Below are 20,969 nucleotides of genomic sequence, written 5' to 3' on the forward strand. Positions count from 1 at the left end.
AGAACTAAGAATTAAAAATCAAAGACTATTGTTGTTGTTGTTGTTCTTCAAACATAGTCAAATAATCAATTAACTTTTATAATTGAAATTATGTTAATCATTATGATAGATGTTTTCTTAATATCTTCTAACAACATTAATGCTATCTTCAACCAAAAGAACTCCACACTATCAAAGACACATCCAGATTGAGCCCCAAATCTATATTAGAAGAACCACACACAATTGTAATTTAATAATTTTGAAGTAATTATTTGATCTTCTTTAAAATATAATGAATTATGTGACATTTTTTTTAAATAAAAACTATCTTTATCTCTTTGAGTTAATTACAACAAAAATGACCCACACTTTATTATGTTTTCAATGTTAGGACCAAACTTTTAGTTTGTTTCAAATTATTAATTAAAAATCTAAAAATTTTGAAGACAGCATTATTGAAGATATCAAATTCTTAATGGGCACCATCTAAATGTCTAATTCAATCCCCCTCATGCTTCATAAGTAGGACATTTTAAAAAAACATACATTTCAAGTCAATTTATCCGACCAATTCATCTAGTTGAAAATAAGATGGTAAAAATTAACTGTTTTTTTTTAAAGATAGGCTGATAGCATTGAAAATTTTTAGTTTCGATACAAATTGAAAATGTAAATCTAATATTAAAAAAAAATTAAAGTTCAACACAATGAAAACACAGTAAAATGTAAATCTTTTTTTTAATAGCAATCTCTTTAGCTATTTTTTGGCATGAAATAATTTAACCAATCAGCCCATTCAACCAATCTTTCTCCTCTTTAACACTTGGAATGCTTTCCAAGTGTTAAGAGAGTCTACTTTGAAATGAAGAACTTGAAATGAACTTAGTGTTGTGCATTTTTGTATATTATAAATTCTTTAACATAAATTTGTCATGGTGGTGCCAACAGCAGCTTGAAGTTAAAAGGAAGAATTTATACCAATCTAACAGATTTGTCAAGCCAAATCTATAATTTTTTCCTTATACTTTTATATTTTTTCATATAATTATTTAAATTTTTCATTATTTCAATTACACCACTAAATTTACATTTTCGAATCAATTTAACTCTACCTTAATTTTTCATGTGACAACTCAAACTTTCATTATTTCAATTATACCCTTAAAATATTTTCAAATCAATTTAACTCTGATACTTTGATTTGATTTGAAAAAAATGTGATATGTATTTGTCATCTTACTTTATTTGTTTTACACATAAAAATATAAAAATTAAATTAACTTAAAAATTATACGTCTAAGAATATAATCGAAACAACGAAAAGTTCAGATCACTACATGAAAAAATAAAAAAATTAAACTATAAGGGTTAAATTAACTCAAAAAGAAAGTTTATAGTGTAATTAAAATAAGAAAAAATTCAAGTAATTTCACGAAAAAAATTATAAAAGTACATAAGCAAAACTATGGATTTGGCATCGTCAAAACGCCAAGGCTACTTATACACAGAATTCGTACACGTGAGAAATTATAAACACTTGCTTTATAAGATTGTAAACGATAAACAATTGCAATGGATCAACGGCTCCTTCAGCTATCAAGAACAGGATTTAGAAATTTGATGCAAAAGTTCTGTTACATGTGAAGATAGCTTTAGTGAAAGGTTATTGGAACATCAATTTCCTCCCCCCCCCCCCCCCCCGGGTGCAGAAAGAATTACCAAGAAATTGTTACTTGAGTTGGAAAAAAATTACAAAGAAAGAAGAAGCCACTGAATTTCACGCACAACAGCAGCAATTACCCATTAGTTAGGTGCATGCTAATATGCATTCACAAGGATGAAATTTCACATGGCTACGAAGTTGTTTGGAGTGCATTGGCCAAAAGAGAATAAGGTTTACCAGCAGATACCATATATGTGATGTATTCCTCCTGTGATGCATTATCTCGAAACATGTCCAATATCTCACTTGAAGAGAATCGCTAGCACAGCTTAACATTGACAAGGAACTGTCCTGGATAGTGTGTAACCCATCGTCGCTCTTGATTCAGAGAGATTCAATAACAGTGATTGTTTATCCAGATGGAGCTAGGGTCCCCAGGCTGTTGGTAGCATCGCATAGAGCTTTCCAGATTGGGATCAACATTTTAACAGGAGGGCGAAGTTCCTGGACATGAGTTCAGGCCTTGATTTAGAACAAGAATTGGACCAAGAAAATGAAACAAATTAACCCCAGCAGCTCCCTCCACAAAATATATAAGTAAATAAGGGTGGCTAAGTTATTTGTCTTATATTTTAGGAGACATGGATCCACAATCATCTGCTATCACCTTAGGTCTCACTTTCTCTTTTATCAAACATAGATCCACAATCATCAATAGGTTTTCCAGAACCATAAAGAGTAGAAATGAACCTTGAAAACTAACACAAGCTCTTCTTTTTCACGCACAATCAGAGACAGACTCCAGTAACAAGTGACAGGGGTCACACATTCAGTCAGGACAGGCTTCAAAATCTTGTCAATGGGAATGAAATGGTGAATTATCTTTCCACTATATGAGGAAAAACAGTCCTTTTAGTAAAGCCTGTAATTTGAAATAACAAACGTATAGGAATATGGATGTAGGCAAAACAATAATCTGTTTCATGATTTTTGAACAGCTAAATACAATGCAGATCCTAGCATACTTGTGTGAAAAAGAAATGAAGCCCGAGCATAAGTTGCATTATCAATGGCATTAGTTTGTTAAGGCAAGGTCTGTGCATTTGTTGATAAAACTGGATAATATTTTTCTTTTATGAGAAAAGTGAGGAAAGAAATGTCATTGGCAAAAAGAATGCATCCAACACAGTTTTAGAAGACAGTTGCTTCAGTTTGTACAATATTCCATTTTTAAATGAAAAGTGTACTTATGAATGTGTAACTTCAATAGCTAACTAAAAAAAGAAAAGAATAAGATAAAAAGCATTCTACGATATAGGAATCAAACAGCATCCAAGTGTCCTATCGAATATTGTTATTCAAGCCAGTGATGACAATACAAAATAGAAACATTATACTGCATAACCAACTTTTGCTTTTTCAGTACATCTAACATATATTCGCAAATAGGCATTAGATCCCCTCAATAAATGCAAAACTTCCCTGAGAAATCTAGGAAGTACCTGGTGTAGTGAGTTTCTAGTTGGATACCAAAAGCAGGCATAATTATGATGGACTCTGATAAATTAAAACATGAAACAGAGTCAACAGGAGGCAAAGATGCTTCTTGGAGATTAAAATAATACCACATGTTCTATCATAGCTTCTGTGATGGGGAAGGAAAAAGACAGGCAAAACATAATGGAGACTAAGCAACAAGTGCAATCTGCGCATAATGAAGACACATAATTTAGGAGACAGCATAGAAAAACTCAATAGTGAAGTTAAAAGTGATCATCTAGAGTTTTTTTTTTTTTTTTTTAAAGAGAATTGGACAAGTTTCTTATTTTAGGAGTAGTAGTTAGAAGCAAGAAGTGAGAGATTTGTTTATCAAGGAAAGGAGATAAGAACTCTTTAGTATTGTCATTGGCTGGCAAATGCTCTATAAAGGAATAATCAGGTTGGTAAATTGGCAGCGTCTAGGGATTCTGATTTTTGTTATGGAATTGTTTTATTTTCCAAAAATCTATATTCATAAGAGGAAAGTTGGAGGCCTGCAACAGATGGCTGCGTTTTAAAACACTATCAATGGATCAAAGGAATCAACTTGAAAAGCCTTCTCTAAAGAGGAAGTTCTTGAAGCAGGAAGAGGAAGTTTTTAAAGCATTTAATAGCTGTATGGGTGATAAAGCCTTGCAGCCAGTTTTTTTTTTTTTTTCTTTGGCTCTCTTTTTTTCTTTTTCTGACTAGTTTTAGGATGTGGCTAGGAGGGGCTTTCCAGGGGCTATTACTTTTTGAAACTTCTCGTTTGGAGAAAAGTTTCAGTTTACCTCTGTTTGGGTGAGAGTAACTAGAGTTACTAACGGAATGGGATGAAAAAGAGTGGAACAGAAAAGAGAGGATTGGAATGTAAATATTTTCTCCTTGTTTGGAAGGGCATAATGTAAATACTTTTTCCTTGATTGAGAGTGCAGTGGAAATCAACAGAATGAAGAAATATTAAACAACAAATGACAATTAAAACATTTTCAATGGAAAGAGAAGAGTTTTCTCAAGTCAGGGAGAAATTTGAACTTCCATAAAGTAACTAAAGTTAAGATTGTCTTGATGCAAAAAAAAATCAAATTTTCCATCCATTCTCCCTCAATTTGGAGGAGACAAAAATATGGCTTTGGAATATAATAGATGGAAAGTAGTTTCATCCATCTCTATTTCCATTCCGTTATTATTGGCTTTTCTAAACAAGGAGAATCATTTTTCCACCAGTTTTGATTCCTTTCCCCTCTCCCAAACACAAGGTTTGAGAAGGGGAGGGGGAGGTCTTGATATAAAAAAATTTGGATTTATTAGTTTGATAGGGAGAATGTGTAAAATTATAGAAAAGAATTTCTCGATTAGACTTAAGGAGATTGTGACCAATTTGGTGTCAGCCTCCCAAAATGCTTTTTTAGAAGTCGACAAATCTTAGATGCAGCTTTTATTGTAAACACATGCATTGAAGATGTCAATTTAAAGATACTAGTTTCAGGATGTTTGATTCATAAGCTTGATTTAGATAAAGGCTTAGTGGCTTACGATCACATAAAGTGGGAGCTTTTACTTTTAAGTTCTTAAATTAAAGGGTTTGGCGATAATTGATTTAAGTGGATTTTTTTGTAATGTTTTTTATTTGGTCAATTCTGTTCTCAATGATTCTTCCAATAATTCTTGGTATTCACCCATTAGTCTTTGAAACAACTCGGCTAATACTCAAATCTTAAAGGAGCATGCAGAAAAATATATAGGAACAGTACATTAAACAAAGCTCTGTTTTCGCAATGAAAAGTCAGTCCAACCATCAGAATAAACTAAGAACTACCAAACCATACACATTAGATCCTGCACTAGTATACACAACAGACCTAAAAAACCCAGACCAGTTGCTTCTTACCTTTCTCAACAGACTTCCAAAGAAATAATTTGACAAGAGCTGCACTTAAAAATAAGGTCCAAAGAAGTACAGAAGCTGATTCGTCCTGCTATTTGACAAGGGTTAAACACAAAAGATTAGCCAAAGAAAATAGTAATAAAGAGCTTAACATGGCAAAAGATAGCCACAGAAAGCGAGAAAGTTTGATCTGTTATGCTGGTGTGCAAGTTATACCTTAAGAAGAAAGAGAGAGACCCCAGTTGTAATGAGAAGAAGGGAAGAGAAGTATACAAGAAAAGTGTTTCCTTTGGTTTTTCGAACAAACACATGGTGGACATTGATGGCTTCAATAGGGCCTTTGTGATCATCATGAGTATACGTATATCTTGAACTTGAAATGCAGGAATCGGCAGCCATGTATAGGAACTGAAGCAGAAAACTCAGGAAGCATGCAAATCAGACCTCCTGTATTTGGGGGAAAGAAAAAGGTATGCCACTTTGATCTTTGAATGAACTCGGGAATTAGAAGAGTGAGAAACCTGGGAAAAGAAAAAATATGAACACAAACATATTAAAGAATAATGATACAGTGTCCAAATACAATCATTGTGATTGTTGGTGCGGAGGCAAAATGGCTGGAAAGCCAAATCGCCCTCCCACTCCAACTGCTGCATTCAGAATAAGAATGTCGGCGTAAGGAAGATGTGACCTTACCACCAAAGAATGGAAGCTTAAAGAAGCTGAAATTAGAAGGCATTCACATTCAGACAGAGCAAGATTTTTGAAGGGCATATATAGCTTCACTATACAAATTGCTTATAATTAGAATTTGCTTCCTACATTTCATCCAATTGTTCTCAACTACGCCTAATTTGAACTACACAGGCATGAGCAAATCAAGTAGCTACAAGCCGGGGCACTCAAGCAAGTTAAACTAGGAAATGGAAATTAATAAAATCATTTATCATTTACATAGCAAATTATCTATTTGCTCCAAATGCAGATACAACAATGAATAAACTTAGATAAAGACCTAAAGCAATCGGAAGGGGAACCTGATCGCTGCAGATTCCTTGGCGGCAAAGTGCAACGAAAATCACGGCTAGGGTTTCATGCGCGGGAGAGAATTTGGGGGAGGGAATGAATTTGCAGAATGTTTTAGGGTTTTGTTTCTTTGGGTATAATTTGCTTAGAACAGGGATTAAGATATGTTGACTAAGGGCTTGTTTGAACTTTGATTTTATTTGTTTTGTATTTATTTATTTATTTATTTATTTATTTATTATTATTATTATTATTTATGACGAAATGTTATATCTATAAATAAATTTGACAAAAAAACTTTATAAATTAAAAAAAATCAAATATTTGTGTATGTCAAGTCTATTTGTAAAAATTATTTGTTAAATTTGTTTGTAGATATAACATTTTTCTATTTATTAAACCTAGATTGTACGAAAAATGAAATAGGAAACGGATAAGATACTAAAACGAAATGAGAAAATAGTATTTTTTTTAAATAAAAAATAAAAATATAAAAAAATACCTAAATAAAAAAATATAAGAGTTTTTTTATAAATATAATTTTAGTATATAAAATTATATATTAAATTAAAAATTAATATATAATATATAATTTTATATTTAAAAATTGTTCCTATATTTTTATATTATGTAATACAAAAAAATCTTTTCCGTCTCTAATCTCTTTGTGAATGGAAATGTGTTTTCAAATCGAGATCTCGTTTTTAATTTTTTTTAATATTACGAAACACTTTCAAAACGTTTATGAAATTGCAGAAATGACCCATAAACGTTTTTTTAGTATTCCTCAACATTTCGATATAAAAGATATTTCAAAAACACTGAAACAACATACTTGAGGCATTTCTATGCATCGTAATGTTAAACAATAAAAACTCAACATTGCAACAAATTTGTTATTCTTCAAATTTTCAAAAATAAAAAATAAAAATATTTGATAAAATTTGTTATTTTCTAATAGATTGTATGCATATATGGGTTGGCGTAAAAATCTTATCTATTTATACTATTATATTATGTAAGTAAATATTATATTTTAGTGTTATAAAGTATTGTTAATGAAGTATTTTTATGTATTTTACTTCAAAAATAAAAATTAATTATGTTAATAAGATTTAAACTCATGACTTCTAAATAAAAACTAATTTATTAATTAATATTTCAACCACGCCAATACTGATTTTGTTTAAAATTTTGTCTAAAAGTGTTAAAAAGTAAGTTATTATTCTTAAACGTCGCCTAATAAATTTGTATTTAATTTTTTTAATTTTTTATATATTTGTAACACAAGCCACCCTTCTAATATTAACTAGTAGTGCAAGAATAGGGCAAATTGAGTATTTTGATGCAACAAGAAACCTCACGTTTATGACCAATTTTGAAAATCTGCCATTATAACTTTTAGTATTATGTTTGTATAAAAACACAATTGACATCTTTATATATATATATATATATATTTGGATGAGAAAGGTAAATGATGAAGAAAATAGAAAAAGAGAATTCAAAAGATATATTTTAAAGATAAATCAAATACAATTATCGTAATTTCACGACTTGTAACGAAAAGCATGAGCGTTCGTGCTCGAGAGATTCAAATGAATGAACAAGTAGATACAAAACTTTTATAAATAAGTTGAGAAAAGGAAAAAAGGTCATAGTCTCACATGAAAGTAACCAAGGTGGCCACGAAGATGCTAATATGCGATGGGTGGAGTTTTGAGACCAAAAAAGGATAAAGAGGAACCTAATAGGTTGGGTGCATAAGATGAAAGGGACTTGGTCAAGAAAGGTATCAACTTCAAGCTCTCCAAGCTAAGGCTTTTCCATCTTCTATACCTAACCCATAAGGTTTATTTTCAACATCTTTTGGTCTTGAGGTTTCGTCTCCCAAATATTAGCAAGCATCTTTGTGGCCTTCTCAGTTGCTTTCTTGTAAAAGTCTATAACCTATCCCTCCTTTCGCATCCTTTTTAGAGAAGTTTTGTATTTGCCCACCAATTCATTCCTTCGAGTCTCCCAAGCTCAAACGTTTCAACTTTTCGTTATGAGTCTTGACACTATCGCAACCAGGGGGATCCAAGAATGTAGGTTGGGGGGGGCTGAAATTTAAAAAGTTAATGTAATAAAATTTTTATGTAACCAAAAAGTCAGTAAAATAAATTTATACTAAACTTGTGCTCGACGAGATTTTGAAACAAAAAATTCATTAAACTTGTGCTAGATTGATTTTGCTCGCTATAAATTGAAGTACTTTCACTAGTGTGATGATCTCTCCTTATGAAAAAAGATAACAATATTTTTTCTTTCATCGCAAAAGGTTGTTGTTTCATCCTAAATTCTAAGATACACAAACAAAAAATAGCACAATTCAATAATCGAGCAATTAAAATATTTAACTCAAAATTTGAGGCAAACGCAAGGCCAATACAACAACTGTATTTCGAGAGTTTAAACAAGAGAAGGCAAAAGTATGGTCGATTCAAATATTCAATTCAAATATTCAATAACAGATTCACAATAACAAATTCCAGGCTGGAAGAGTTTAAACAAGAGAAGGCAAAAGTATGGTCGATTCAAATATTCAATTCAAATAGTCAATAACAGATTCACAATAACAAATTCCAGGCTTCCAGCCACGCCAATTCCTAAGTTCCTAACTAAATGCAGCAGTCAAATAGGCAAGCAGACACAAAATTAGCAGAAAATCACTTACTTAAAACTTGCTGAAAAAATGCAGCGATTTCAACAACAAATCAAGCATAAACAAGGAAAAAAAATATGGGCGAAAAATAGAAAAACTATCTAAATTTAGCTGTCAATCGAGAGAATCAAAGAACTGAAAGAGAGAAAACATACCTGGCCTCGAATGAAGCAAATCTAGAAGTTTGGGGGGGTAAAACGAAGACCTGAATCAGAGGGCCGCGAGCAAGAGGGCGAAGCCGACTGGCCGAGCGAGCGTGGGGGCGAGGGCGAGCGAGAGCAAGAGAGAGGCAGTCAGGCAGAGAGGCAAGAGGGCGAAACCGACTGGCCGAGCGAGCGTGGAGGCGAGGGATAGCGAGAGCAAGAGAGAGGCAGTCAGGCAGAGAAAGAGGGCGAGCGAGAGCGAGAGCGAGAGGGGCCGAGGCCGAGCCCGAGCGAGAGCAAGAGAGAGGCAGAGAGCGCGGGCAAGCACGAGCGGACGAGCAAGAGAAGAGGAGGCAGAGAGCGAGAGGCAGCGAGGGTGAGCCGTGAGCGAGAGCGACGTCGAGAGAGGAAGGAGAAGAGAAGGGTTTGAGGGCAAGTGGGCTGGGCTGGGCTGGGAAAAATTAGGGTGGGCGGGACTGAATTTGGGTTGGGCTAATATTAAATAATCAAAAAATTTACTTTAATAATTTAATTTTTATTGTGGCGGATTAAATCGAGGGCAATTCATACATAAATCTGCCCCTGATCGTAGAAGCTTTGGTAATAAGAAATTTCCCAAAATACCCTTTATATATTTAGTAAAATATTAAAATTAACTCTTTCATTGAAATTTAAACTCGTGACCTTCACTACACCTACAATCACATTCATTTTTAAGTTTTGTCTATAAATAGAAACTAAATTATATTTTATATTTTATATTTTTTAACCTATACAGTCGTTCGTTTAGTTTACATTTAAGTAAATATCCATTTTTTTTTTAATTTATATATTATTGCTCATTTACTTTAAGACGTAAATATAAATAAAAAGTATCCCATTTTAATTTAATAAAAACATCTAAAAATCAAAATTCTTAAGAATAAAAAAAATAGAATTTGATTCCCATTACAATTTTTTAACATTTTTCTATTCACCAAGACACTAATTTGGAGAAAATATTGTGTATAAATAGTAAATTAACTATTATATGAATATATTAAGTCTCCAATAGATATTTGTGATAAGTATCTCATAATATCCAATCTAATACTATCCTCTTTTATATTAATAAAATTAAATAAAAATTCATTAAATAGCATTTCACCGTTACTACTTAAATTTAATTTTTTAGGTGAATTTTTATACAAAATAAGATTGGCAAAATTGTTTCAAAAATCAATTATTATTCAAAAGTTATAATTTTAAATTTTATTATTATATCTAAGAAAATGGGCCTAAGTTCAAAATAGACTAAATAGGAAGAAGCCCAATGAAAGAAGTCTGATAGAATAATCCATCGGAGACTTTCCTAGAGGCCACTTCTTAGTACCCTCTAGAGACCCTCTCAAGAGCCTCTCTCAAATATTTCGGGAGCCTCTTTCAAGTCCAAAAATATGTCAACTCACATTCGAAATCTCCATCTAAAATTTAAAACAAAAAATCTTGAAAGATGTAGATATTCATTTATCCCTGATTATTTTCTCTTTTATAAATTTCTCAAAGATCAAAAGCTCAAGACGAACATTCTTCTATAATTATAAATTTATTATTGTATCTCGATAATAATGCTCATTAACATAATTAAATTTTGTTTTAAGTAATATACATGAAGAATATTTTTAAGAAATACTTTATTGGCAAAATTGGTAATACTAAAATTCAACGTTGCTTACATAATAATATATGTAGAATATAGAAGATAAAAGTAGCGTATATTTATAAAAAATAAAATACATACATTTAATACCGAAATTTAATATTTGCTTATATAACAATATAAAAGACAAAGCCCATACATTTACAAAAAATAAATAATAAATAAAATAAAAGATTAGTGGCTTTAAAAAAAAAAAAAGATGATTCATCATTCAATTCAAATTATATAAATAAGAAAAATGATTTTTGGTCCGAGAATTGGATAAAAAATCTGGTGTATGCAAGGGCACCAGATTTTCAGCCCAATCCAGGACCAAAAATGTCCATATAAGGGTAGAATGGGGTTTTCACTCAACTCAACTCAACCCGACCCAAATCTCAAACCAAACATTGCAATGCTACAAATAAACGATAAGATAAAACAAATATAATATAATTAAAAATTGGGGCACATAAAATTCAACACAATATGGAAGTATTGAAACCTTCAACAACTCGATGTTCACCTGGTTTGTTGCATGGTAATTTTCCCGAGAAAATTTACAGATAAATTCTCCTCCAGTTACTGCACTCCTTGTGTACTGTATAAACTCTCATCAATACAACCCAGAAATGGGGCACCAAGCATCATTCTTACAGATTAGGACATCATCTGCTATCCAACCAAAGCCAAAGCCAATGTCCATTGGAAGCCAACAGCAGTTAGTTTCATCAAAGAGAAAACCTGCAGAGAATCCAAGTAGGGGAGCTAAGCTACCTGGTAGAAGAAACACAGGGACTCAGAACAATAGACTGTGAATAGACTGAAATAATTTTCTACGATTGATGTGCAGAGTATTTATAGACAACTAAAGGATATGCATAATAAAGATAAAAACTTGAATTTCTAAGCCAAACTCAAACTCAAACTAACATGATGCTAATTTTTAACACTACCAACAATGTCTGCAACATCATGTGCCTTCTAATAGAGTCTTATCCGGGTTTCGATGTTGCTTCTACAGATGGGGCAGACCTGAAGGCCTTGCCCGCATTCGCAGCAGGTCTGAAAATCCAAGAAAAAAAAGAAAAAGAAAAAATCAGAATCAGTTCAAGATTTTTCTCCAAGATAGGTATATGGTGACAAGAATACATTGTACTACCTGATGGCCGCAACCAAATGCCATGTTCTTCGGATCAGTGAGGCAGATTGGGCAAACCTGCGACAACCGGGAAAAATAAAGAGCAAAAGAGGGCGGTATTGGTTCAGGATCATACGGTACTTGCAATTTGCTAGTCTGTAGCTAGAGGAGGATGAAATGAGAAAATATTGAAGAAATTCTCGAGGAGCAGGCAATAGTATTTGAACAGTTACGTGATTATCGAAAGCAGAACTTGGAGGCTGGCTTGTCCCACCAACCACATCATGTTCATCAGAAGAAGGTGCAGTTGGCCTGGAACTGCTGGATCGTGAAGGTTTTGATGTGCCAGATGAAGTTGGACCGTAAAGAGGAGGGGGCAAAGGAACCCGGTCTATAGCCTTTCCTCTACAAGCTCTGATTGAATAGCATAACATAAATAAACAAATTGATGTTTGTCCATGGACTGGCAATAGAATGTAGAGAGTTTGAATTGTTACCCCAAGATGTTGAGCTCTAATGTTGCTTTATACTGAGAAGGTATTTCCATCAAGGCTGCAAGAGCAAACACAGCTTCTTTCCTGGACCTGTCACTGTTCTTCGACATAATTTCTGTAAAATTCACAAACTGAAAGAAAAAGACAAGGAAGGGGGAAGAATAAGACAAAAAGATCAGAGAAACTTGAATTTAACAAGATGAGGTTCGATTTTCTCCTAGTAACACTAACCTGGAAATTGTCAAAGGCCCTGGCAGGGATGTTATCATCAAATTCCTTCATCATGTCCCATGGTCCATCTCCAACACCAACTAAAATTATTGACAAAGGGTATTCGCTGCAAATTGACAATAAGCATGTTGGAAAGTCTTTGAGCTAAAAAGCTATCACAAGAGATATGCAACTTGAAAGTAACCTTGCTTTCACGATTGCCTCAACGGTTTTCTTTTCATGGGGGCTTAGCTGGCCATGCTCTGTATCAACACTTCTTGTCACCTATGAATACCATTGATCAGCAGCTTGTTGAGCGTTGAAAGTCGAAAAATGCTATCCATTAAATATTGATATTGAGGGCTAAAGTGTTGATCCTGAGTGTTCTATAAATTTCACTAAATAAAAATGAAAGAACCCATTAATTTTCTCAGGTTTTGCAAAAATAGAAAAAGAATAAAATTTCGGCCATTCAATACCATTGTGCACATCATGGACAAGTCGGGGATTTGCCTCCCTCCACATTAGAAAGAATAAATGCAGCATAGACAAAATATGTTATGGCACATGAGGGAAATTGAAATGAATATAACTTAACACTAAGTATCACATTAAACCAAATAGAGGACAGAGATAGAGACCTGTCCATCAGCTATAATCACTAAAACATGGTATTGACCCCGACTTTGTTCAACAATTGTAATGGCCATTTCAATGATGGGGGCAAATGAGGTTGGCCCTGCCATAAAAAAGAGGCAAGACAACCATAAGCTGCAGTATACGACTAGTGCAGGAAAACAAAAACAAATGCAAACGAATGAAATCACAGACCTGCAAGTCGCAGCTGAGGAACTAATTCTCTATATCGCCTCAGTACTTCCTCAAATCCATTGCAAAATCTCTCATCCGGATAAAAACTGAAAACTTCCAGGTCATGTGTTGATGCTGCCAAAATAGATTACATATGATCACCACTACAAAGAAAATGACCTAAACAGTACATCCAATCTTTCTTCAGTAGAAAAATACCATCTCCAAATCCAAAACAAGGAATTAAGTTATCCTCATCAAAGGCAGACAAAGTTCTTCCAATAATTGATATTGCTTGTTCGTAAGGATTCGTGACATCACCAATATGGTGCAAACTTCTTCGTTGAAATGACCTTGTACCTGGCATAAAGTGCCAACAAAAGCTAAGCAAGCATGTAATCCAACTAGTAGATAATTTATGTACACTGATAGTATCAGACCTGTCCATTCATTGCTCTTCGTGAAATCAATACCGACAATAAGATTCGAAGACTCCAGGCCAGCAGATGCTAAGGCATCGGTAACCTGCCAGAGAGAAATAACTTGGTTTATTACTTTCGGATTTCTTACAGAGGGTAAGCATCATCATTCATCATATGTCAAATTTCTAATAATCACATGCACACAAGAATATCCATTGTTTAAGAGTAAACAGCCAATAAAGGCAACGCAAGATCTTGTGCTTTACCGACAATTTAATCATGCAGTATCCGGCACCGATTTGTTATTTCATATGTTTGATGCCATTATCAAGAAAGGAGAATCCCCATTGCATGAGCGCCCCCATTTAACGAGGGTTGAGGAAGGGTCACTTTTTTCCATAGCCTTATGCTTGTTTTGCAAACAGGTTGTTTCCACAACTCAAACCCATGACCTTTTAGTCAAAAGGAACAAACCTTACAGTTCCTACCAACACTCACCCTATTATCAAAAGAGAAGGAAAGAAATATAATGAGGGAAATAAACATTTAAGGTTACCAGTATTAATGACTGCCATTTGAGAGGTTCAGCTGGGCAATCACTGATAAACATGGTAGGATTACATCTAAAGCCCGATCAAACAGAAAAGCATTTACCAATATCAGGAGTAAGAAGAAGAGTTTCATAACCAATTCCTTGTAACCTTCTGATGGGATTAAAGATCAATCTAAAAATTCAGTCATATCAATAAGAACTCAGTTCCATGCAGAAGATGTTGTTTTAAATCTGAATTTGACTAGGAAAATGTGCACACTGACAATAAAACGGAAATGCAATAGTATAATGAAAGGAGATTTAGAACAAGAACATAATACTAGATTGAAGTGAAGTATGCCGAAGCAAATCTCCTTAAGACAGATTTCGCCCCCTCGATGGTGCTAAAGGATCAATGTACGTCTGTCTCTCAAGATACAACACTTATTCCAATAATTAGTATAGCACAATACTAACCTTGTCGAGCGAAACTTGATTGTGCTCTTCTTGACCGGAGGAAAGAGATTAGAATCTCTTGCACTTAGAAGTAATAGAGGATTATGAAAGTATGTTGGAGAAGGAATGTATGAAATCAATAAACTATAATTGATGTTTGGATGATTGAAATGGAATTAGGGAGGGTTCTATTCATAGTTTCCAAGTGTCCAACCATGAAATGTCATGTTGTTTCATGTTTGATCTAGATTCATCTGGATCTTCAGATTGCATCCTTTCAGATTTGGACGCGACCTAGCGGTCCAGATTGCACCCTCTCGTGAAAGTCCGCAACCTTTACTATGTACCTTTCACATCCAAACGGACGTGTCCACTCACCTACACCCTGTATGAACGATTGTGTCCACTCAACAACCCCACTGCACAGAGGCATGCCACCACGCGCCTCCTAGATGCCTTTGCCACATCATTGAGCCACTCGACCATGCATTTCTGGAAAATTTTCTCCAAAAACCGAACTGGGAGTCGACTCCCTGCAACCATAGTCGACTCCTTACATCCATAGTCGACTCCCAATGTGCCAGAGTCCGCTATAGCAAAGCCATAGTCGACCTAGCCAAGAGCCTATTATGCAAAGTCGATCTAACCGAGAGCCTTTCTTGGACAATTGACTCCCACTCAGATAACAGTCGACTCTAGCTTCCTAGAAGTCGACTTTAGTGACTAGAGCGCATCATAAGGCGTTTTCAATGCAAGATTATTTTCCCACATTAAAGGACACTTTACAACTTGAGACTCTTCCAATTCACATGTTTAAGACCCATTAATTCCAATAGAAGAGTGTTTGTGTCTTTGTGATTAGGATATCACAAAAACCTTGAAGATATGAAAATGGAATCAATTTTCAAAATAATAGAGTATAGCCTCAAAAGGATGCCTACAGCCAGAAAGCAACAAATTGCAATTCAGAAGATATAATATTCTGGAATACCTGCTCTACGCTGTTGTAGTTGTCCGCTATTCTCGAGTATTTCCTCTCGAGCTTCTTTCTAATCTCTATAGACTCACCACCATGCCTCTGAGGTGGAGGTGGAGGTTGCTGGTTCGGTTGAGCATATGATGGATAACCATGAGCATTTGATGAGCACAAGCTAGGAGGGTAAGATGAATACCGGCCTTTCCTAACTGATCTTTTAGAACTTATGCAACCCATGACCTTTAGAATTTACAGACTCTACAAAGAGCTAAAGAATGTGATTTCTTCTCCTGAAAGATTAAGATAGCAACGATAATAGAACAGTTACCAAACCAACAACAACAACAAGCTTTAATCCCACAACAATGTAGAAAAAGATACCCAAAAGAAGAAAAGTATTTCAAGAAAAGTTACCCTGTGAAAACAAATTCAACAAATATTATTATTTTGAACCACCAGTCAGTATGCAGGATAACTTGGATTCAGCCATAAATGTGTAGCATTTCAATCATTTCTCAAAATTTTCAGACTACATTTGCAGACAAGAAGTGATGCACATGAAGTTACATAGAATCATTCATGAGTTAATGGAATAAAATTTTGAACTGATAAAAAAAGTTGTGGAATCAAGGGGCGAAATTTGTAACAACAGTAAGATTCTTCCTTTGCGACTAAAAGGACACAACTATGTGCTATAGAAACAACCTCTTTGTAAAGACACAAAGTAAGTCTTGTACAAAAAATGACCACCCTCCTCACCTCACAAAGAAGAGAGCCTGAGACGCTGCTTCATATATATATATATATATATATATATAACAAATTATGGAATCCCCTCTTCGGCTAAGCACTTAGAAATTTTTTTGCCTGAAATATTCATAAATTTGATTGCTGTAGCAGCAGAAGCCCATTATAAACTGTTGAAAATGAGGGCAGTGTCTGATCAGTTTAGATGCATTTTATGCTTTCAGAATCATAAATCAAACGATTCAAATCATTCCTTGCTCCCTGGATTCACTCACATAAACCCAGAAAACAAGATCGGCAATGACCAACAATCAGTTCATTTTCTCAACCAGAACAGCAGTTAAAAACAACCAAAAATAAATTTCAAAACGGAAGGAGAAAAAGAAACCCAAAAAAATCCAAACATACAGAACCCCAATAAAATCCCAAGAAATAATCAAATTTGAAACCCATTTTATATGACAACCCACTAAATTTAGCAGATAATACATAAATATTGGCAATGAACTTGGGAAAATTCAAAGAAAAGAACAAAGAACGCTGACGGTGCTGTTCTGAACATGAAAATTGAAAACTCTCCTTACCTAGTGAATGGCACAATCTTGTCTCTGCCACATTTGCTGAGATAGTGGGGGAAACGAGGATAGAATAGAATGCTCTTTCTGGGGCGGCTTAGTTCGAGGAATCTTCTTCACGGAGCATCAGACAATTGACAGCCCATAGCCTCTCTCCATGTCTGTACTTTACCTATAGTTCTACAGTTATCCGCAACTGCTATTTTGCCTTTCTCCTCTCCCTTCCCATTCTATCGTGGCACATCTCCATTCCACCACGCTATTATATTATAAATAATTTAATTTTTATTTTTATTTTATTTAAAAAATTATGCTTTTAAGTATGTTTCAACCACAATTCTTATTCTTTTATTTATTTTACTCTTTATTTTATTTATTTATTAATAAAATTTAATTTGATTTATTTTACATTACTTATAATTTTTATTATTATAAACAATTATTATTTATTTAATAATAAGTATGATAATATTAAATGTTTATAATATTTAATATATTTATAAATAAAATTACAAATATTTTTTAAAAATAATTATTTAATAAAATTATTTAATTTTTTTTATAATTCAAAATTTATTATTTTAATATGTTAAAATTAAAATTTCAATAATAACCATATTTCAACGACTAATCTAGTTGAAATATTAATATTATTTCAACTAATATTAATCGGTTATACGAAAATATTATTTAGATACTTAGATTTAATATTTATGGTGATATTTTATATTAATTTCTTATACTTTGTATTATATTAATATAAATATATAAAATATTAATATAGATTGTCACCATAAATATAACTTGAGTGTTTAAAGCCAATATAGTTGGTTCTAATAATTGATAAGTATAGCGTTCATCTATTTACTAAATTATAATACTGTTAGGGGTGTGCAAATTGTTGGTTCTGTTATTGAATTGATCAAATTTTACTAACTGATTAAGCTGAATCAAGAAGTAAAATCAAACAAAATCAATTGATTAAGCTAAAAATTGAACTAATCAATAATCGAAAAAATTGAGCTCAAATTGTATAAACCAAATCGAATCAATTAAACCAAAGAAATAAAACAAAAAACAAAAAAAGTCAAAATAATAGATAGAAAACAAACACACGAAAAAAAATAAAAATAACATCGATTTATAAATATAAAAATAACATCATTTAAAAGTTTAGTTGATTCGATTATTCTAACTACAATATTGAACTAAAAAGTAGACTTTTGATAAAAATTAATCAAATTAAACTGAACCATGCAAGAAAAAAACTCAAATCGAACTGACAAGTTTGATCTGTTTAGTTTGATTCAATTAGTTCAGATAAACTTAACTTTTGCTCTTTCTTAAATATTAGAAATAAATAATTCTAAACCAAGGATACTAAATTAGACATGGAGACATGGGAGGTCAAAACCATTATTTAACGTGTTAGGGTACTTTAGAGGCTTGCAAGAAAGAGAAAAAAAATCGGTGTAAGTAAATAAAACATGAAATGTATCTCAAATATTAATAATCCAATACGACTTATGAGTTGGGGTGAATAATTATGGTTTAATCAAAATAAACAGATTGAATTGATCGAAACTGTTGATTCGGTTAGGTTCAAATTAAAGGTTGGTTCGATTTGATTTTTAAATTTGACAATTTTAATTATTTCGATTTACTTTGATTTTTTTATTAAAATACTCAAAATAATTGAACAAATTGATTATTTGAGTGATCAAAAGATCACTAGATTAATATCGTATGTTAATCAAGTACGATGTACTAATTATTAGCGTAATTTCATAAATTAGTCGACTAATATTGCTCATTATTAGAGTATTAATAGTCCGAGAATCAACTTACTCTCTATGAGAAAGATTAATCAACTAATATTATTTATTAGTCGACTAATAATTGAATTATTCGCGTACAATCTTAAGAATCGTTGAGTAATAAATAGTATTTTTTTAGCATGTATTTGTTTAAAACAAATAATCAACTAATCATTTTTGTTAGTTGAGTAATAACTTAGATTATTCTCGTAACTTTACTATTTATTCGAGTAATTAGAAAACCTTACTCGAATAATTAAAAAACTCACTCGCTTAACTTTTCAATTTTTTGGTTTGTTCGATTTTTCAAATTTTAGGCTTTTTTGTTTTAATTTAAGTTTTTTTGATTGGTATAATTTTTTTCCTTATCTGTTTGTTTAGTTTTCATATTTGTTTGATTATTTCAACTCGATTTTTTACACAATTTAAGCCTATTCAATTTTAACATTTTGGTTTTGATAGAGGGATAATTTAAAAAAAAGACAAATTATATATATTCAAAATGCTAAAAATAAAAAAAAATTATAAAAATGACCCAAATCTCAAGGGTAATAGTCAAATTTACCCATATTATTAATAGTGAATTACAATTGACAGTTCCACGTGTTTAACTACAATTGGCAGTCTCCTATCTTGGAAATTAGGTTTAGACAACAATTGCAATCTTTTTTTTTTTTTTCTATATGACAATTCCTAAAGTTTTATAATTATCTATCTCAACTTCTCTCAATTTCTATTTTTGGCCTCTCTAACTCTCTTTTGGTGCACCGTCTCTATCAAAAGCTACGAGTTAAAAAGTAGAATTGCGCAAATAATCGTTAATTAAAATTTATTAACTAATTAAACTATTAATGGAGTAAAATTGAATCAAATTGACTAATTAATCAAAAATTAAACTAACTGATAATTGAAGAAATTGAATCCAAATTGTATAAATCGAACTAAACTAATTAAACTAAAGAAATACAAAAAAAGAAAAGCGAAGTAACTGATAAATAACACACAAAATCAAAGAAGATGATATCATTTTATAAATATCAAAATAATATCGTTTTAAATTTTGATTGATTTAGTTATTTAACCAAAAAAATTGAATCTAAAATCAAAATTTTAAGAAAAATTAACTGAATCGAACCTGATGCAAAAAAAATAAATAAATAAACACATCGAACCAAAAAGTTAGTCAGTTCAATTCGATTAGTTTGGATAAACCGAACTTTTATGCTTCCTTATAATTTGGAATGTATTAAATTGAAATTAAAATTTAAAAAAATAATTAAAATAAAAATCAAACCAATTAAGACCGAAAATAACTTAGTTTGGTCTAGTCCAATTTATTTGGTTATAATCTGTCGGAACTTTTTTTTTTCATTTTTAATAATTTTTTTAAAAATATGTATATATATTTATTTATATATCATCCAAAAAATTATAAATATGTACATATCTATATGTGGTATTTATTGTTTTTACTTTAATTATTATGAATATTCAATACCACTCTTATTTTTTTTTTATCCTAAATTGATATCGAATTGACAACTAGACCAACCAAGGACCAGAATATGGTACAATTAGTCTTGGACCAATCGAGCCGAATTGATTTGGATTAATTTTTGTGATGTGGATTGAAATTTAAACACCCCTACTAAAGCGACAATCATAGTCTTCTTATTTTTTTTCATTTAATTTATAATGAGTTATGTTATTATCAAAATATAATAATAAATTTATTTAATAAAAAACATAATTATTTGACGCTTGAGACTGTAAGAAAAGAAAAAGTCAAAAAATACATGAGAGTTTCTACGTAAATATTTTAATACTTAAATCAGATACTATAGATGTTGAAAACTCGATAATAGTATTTATACCAACATCAAATAAATATAATTTTTTGAATGAGTGTCTATTTATAAAGGGCCATGGAATAATTCAAAGTAGTCAATGATTAGTATTCTTAAAGATAATGTTTATATTGATTTTTTTAACCTTGTTAAGATTAAAATTTCTATAAATAATGTCTATTTTGATTTTTTCAAACCCTATTAGGATTAAAATTCTCACAAATAATATTTATACTTAGTTTTCCTAACATTGTGAAGATTACATCTATATTGACTTTTTATAACCTTGTTAAGATTAAAATTCTTATAGATAACGTCTATTTTGACTTTTCTTAAATTA

The 20,969-nt window shown here is 31.9% G+C and overlaps 2 protein-coding genes across 6 annotated transcripts; both read right to left on the reverse strand.

Moving 5' to 3' along the window:
* Nucleotides 1–1,474: 1,474 nt before the first annotated feature.
* On the reverse strand, nucleotides 1,475–9,385 carry LOC127790327 (uncharacterized). 2 transcript variants are annotated; one of them, XM_052319776.1, is made up of 6 exons: nucleotides 8,937–9,385; nucleotides 5,268–5,572; nucleotides 5,055–5,142; nucleotides 3,148–3,202; nucleotides 2,396–2,534; nucleotides 1,475–2,149 (listed from the first exon to the last, which is right to left on the reverse strand). In XM_052319776.1, the coding sequence occupies exons 2-6, from the start codon at nucleotides 5,448–5,450 to the stop codon at nucleotides 2,057–2,059; spliced, it is 558 nt and encodes a 185-aa protein (XP_052175736.1). In that variant the 5' UTR covers nucleotides 5,451–5,572; nucleotides 8,937–9,385; the 3' UTR covers nucleotides 1,475–2,056. The 2 variants fall into 2 exon arrangements, with proteins under 2 accessions (XP_052175736.1, XP_052175737.1); XM_052319777.1 differs by having other exon boundaries at nucleotides 1,481–2,149; nucleotides 5,055–5,139; nucleotides 8,937–9,383.
* Nucleotides 9,386–11,039: 1,654 nt separating this feature from the next.
* On the reverse strand, nucleotides 11,040–17,187 carry LOC127789544 (E3 ubiquitin-protein ligase RGLG2-like). Of its 4 annotated transcripts, none has more exons than XR_008020612.1 (13): nucleotides 16,975–17,187; nucleotides 15,659–15,933; nucleotides 13,698–13,782; nucleotides 13,477–13,617; nucleotides 13,279–13,392; nucleotides 13,089–13,186; nucleotides 12,653–12,732; nucleotides 12,469–12,574; nucleotides 12,241–12,368; nucleotides 11,977–12,157; nucleotides 11,765–11,821; nucleotides 11,536–11,667; nucleotides 11,040–11,346 (listed from the first exon to the last, which is right to left on the reverse strand). XR_008020612.1 is itself a non-coding variant. In XM_052318449.1 (13 exons), the coding sequence occupies exons 2-12, from the start codon at nucleotides 15,878–15,880 to the stop codon at nucleotides 11,587–11,589; spliced, it is 1,293 nt and encodes a 430-aa protein (XP_052174409.1). In that variant the 5' UTR covers nucleotides 15,881–15,933; nucleotides 16,975–17,187; the 3' UTR covers nucleotides 11,040–11,346; nucleotides 11,559–11,586. The 4 variants fall into 4 exon arrangements, 2 of the variants coding, with proteins under 2 accessions (XP_052174409.1, XP_052174410.1); XR_008020613.1 differs by having other exon boundaries at nucleotides 11,040–11,379; XM_052318449.1 differs by having other exon boundaries at nucleotides 11,559–11,667.
* Nucleotides 17,188–20,969: the final 3,782 nt, after the last annotated feature.

This window comes from Diospyros lotus, chromosome 14 (genome assembly GCF_014633365.1).
Source record: "Diospyros lotus cultivar Yz01 chromosome 14, ASM1463336v1, whole genome shotgun sequence".
Lineage (NCBI taxonomy): Eukaryota > Viridiplantae > Streptophyta > Magnoliopsida > Ericales > Ebenaceae > Diospyros > Diospyros lotus.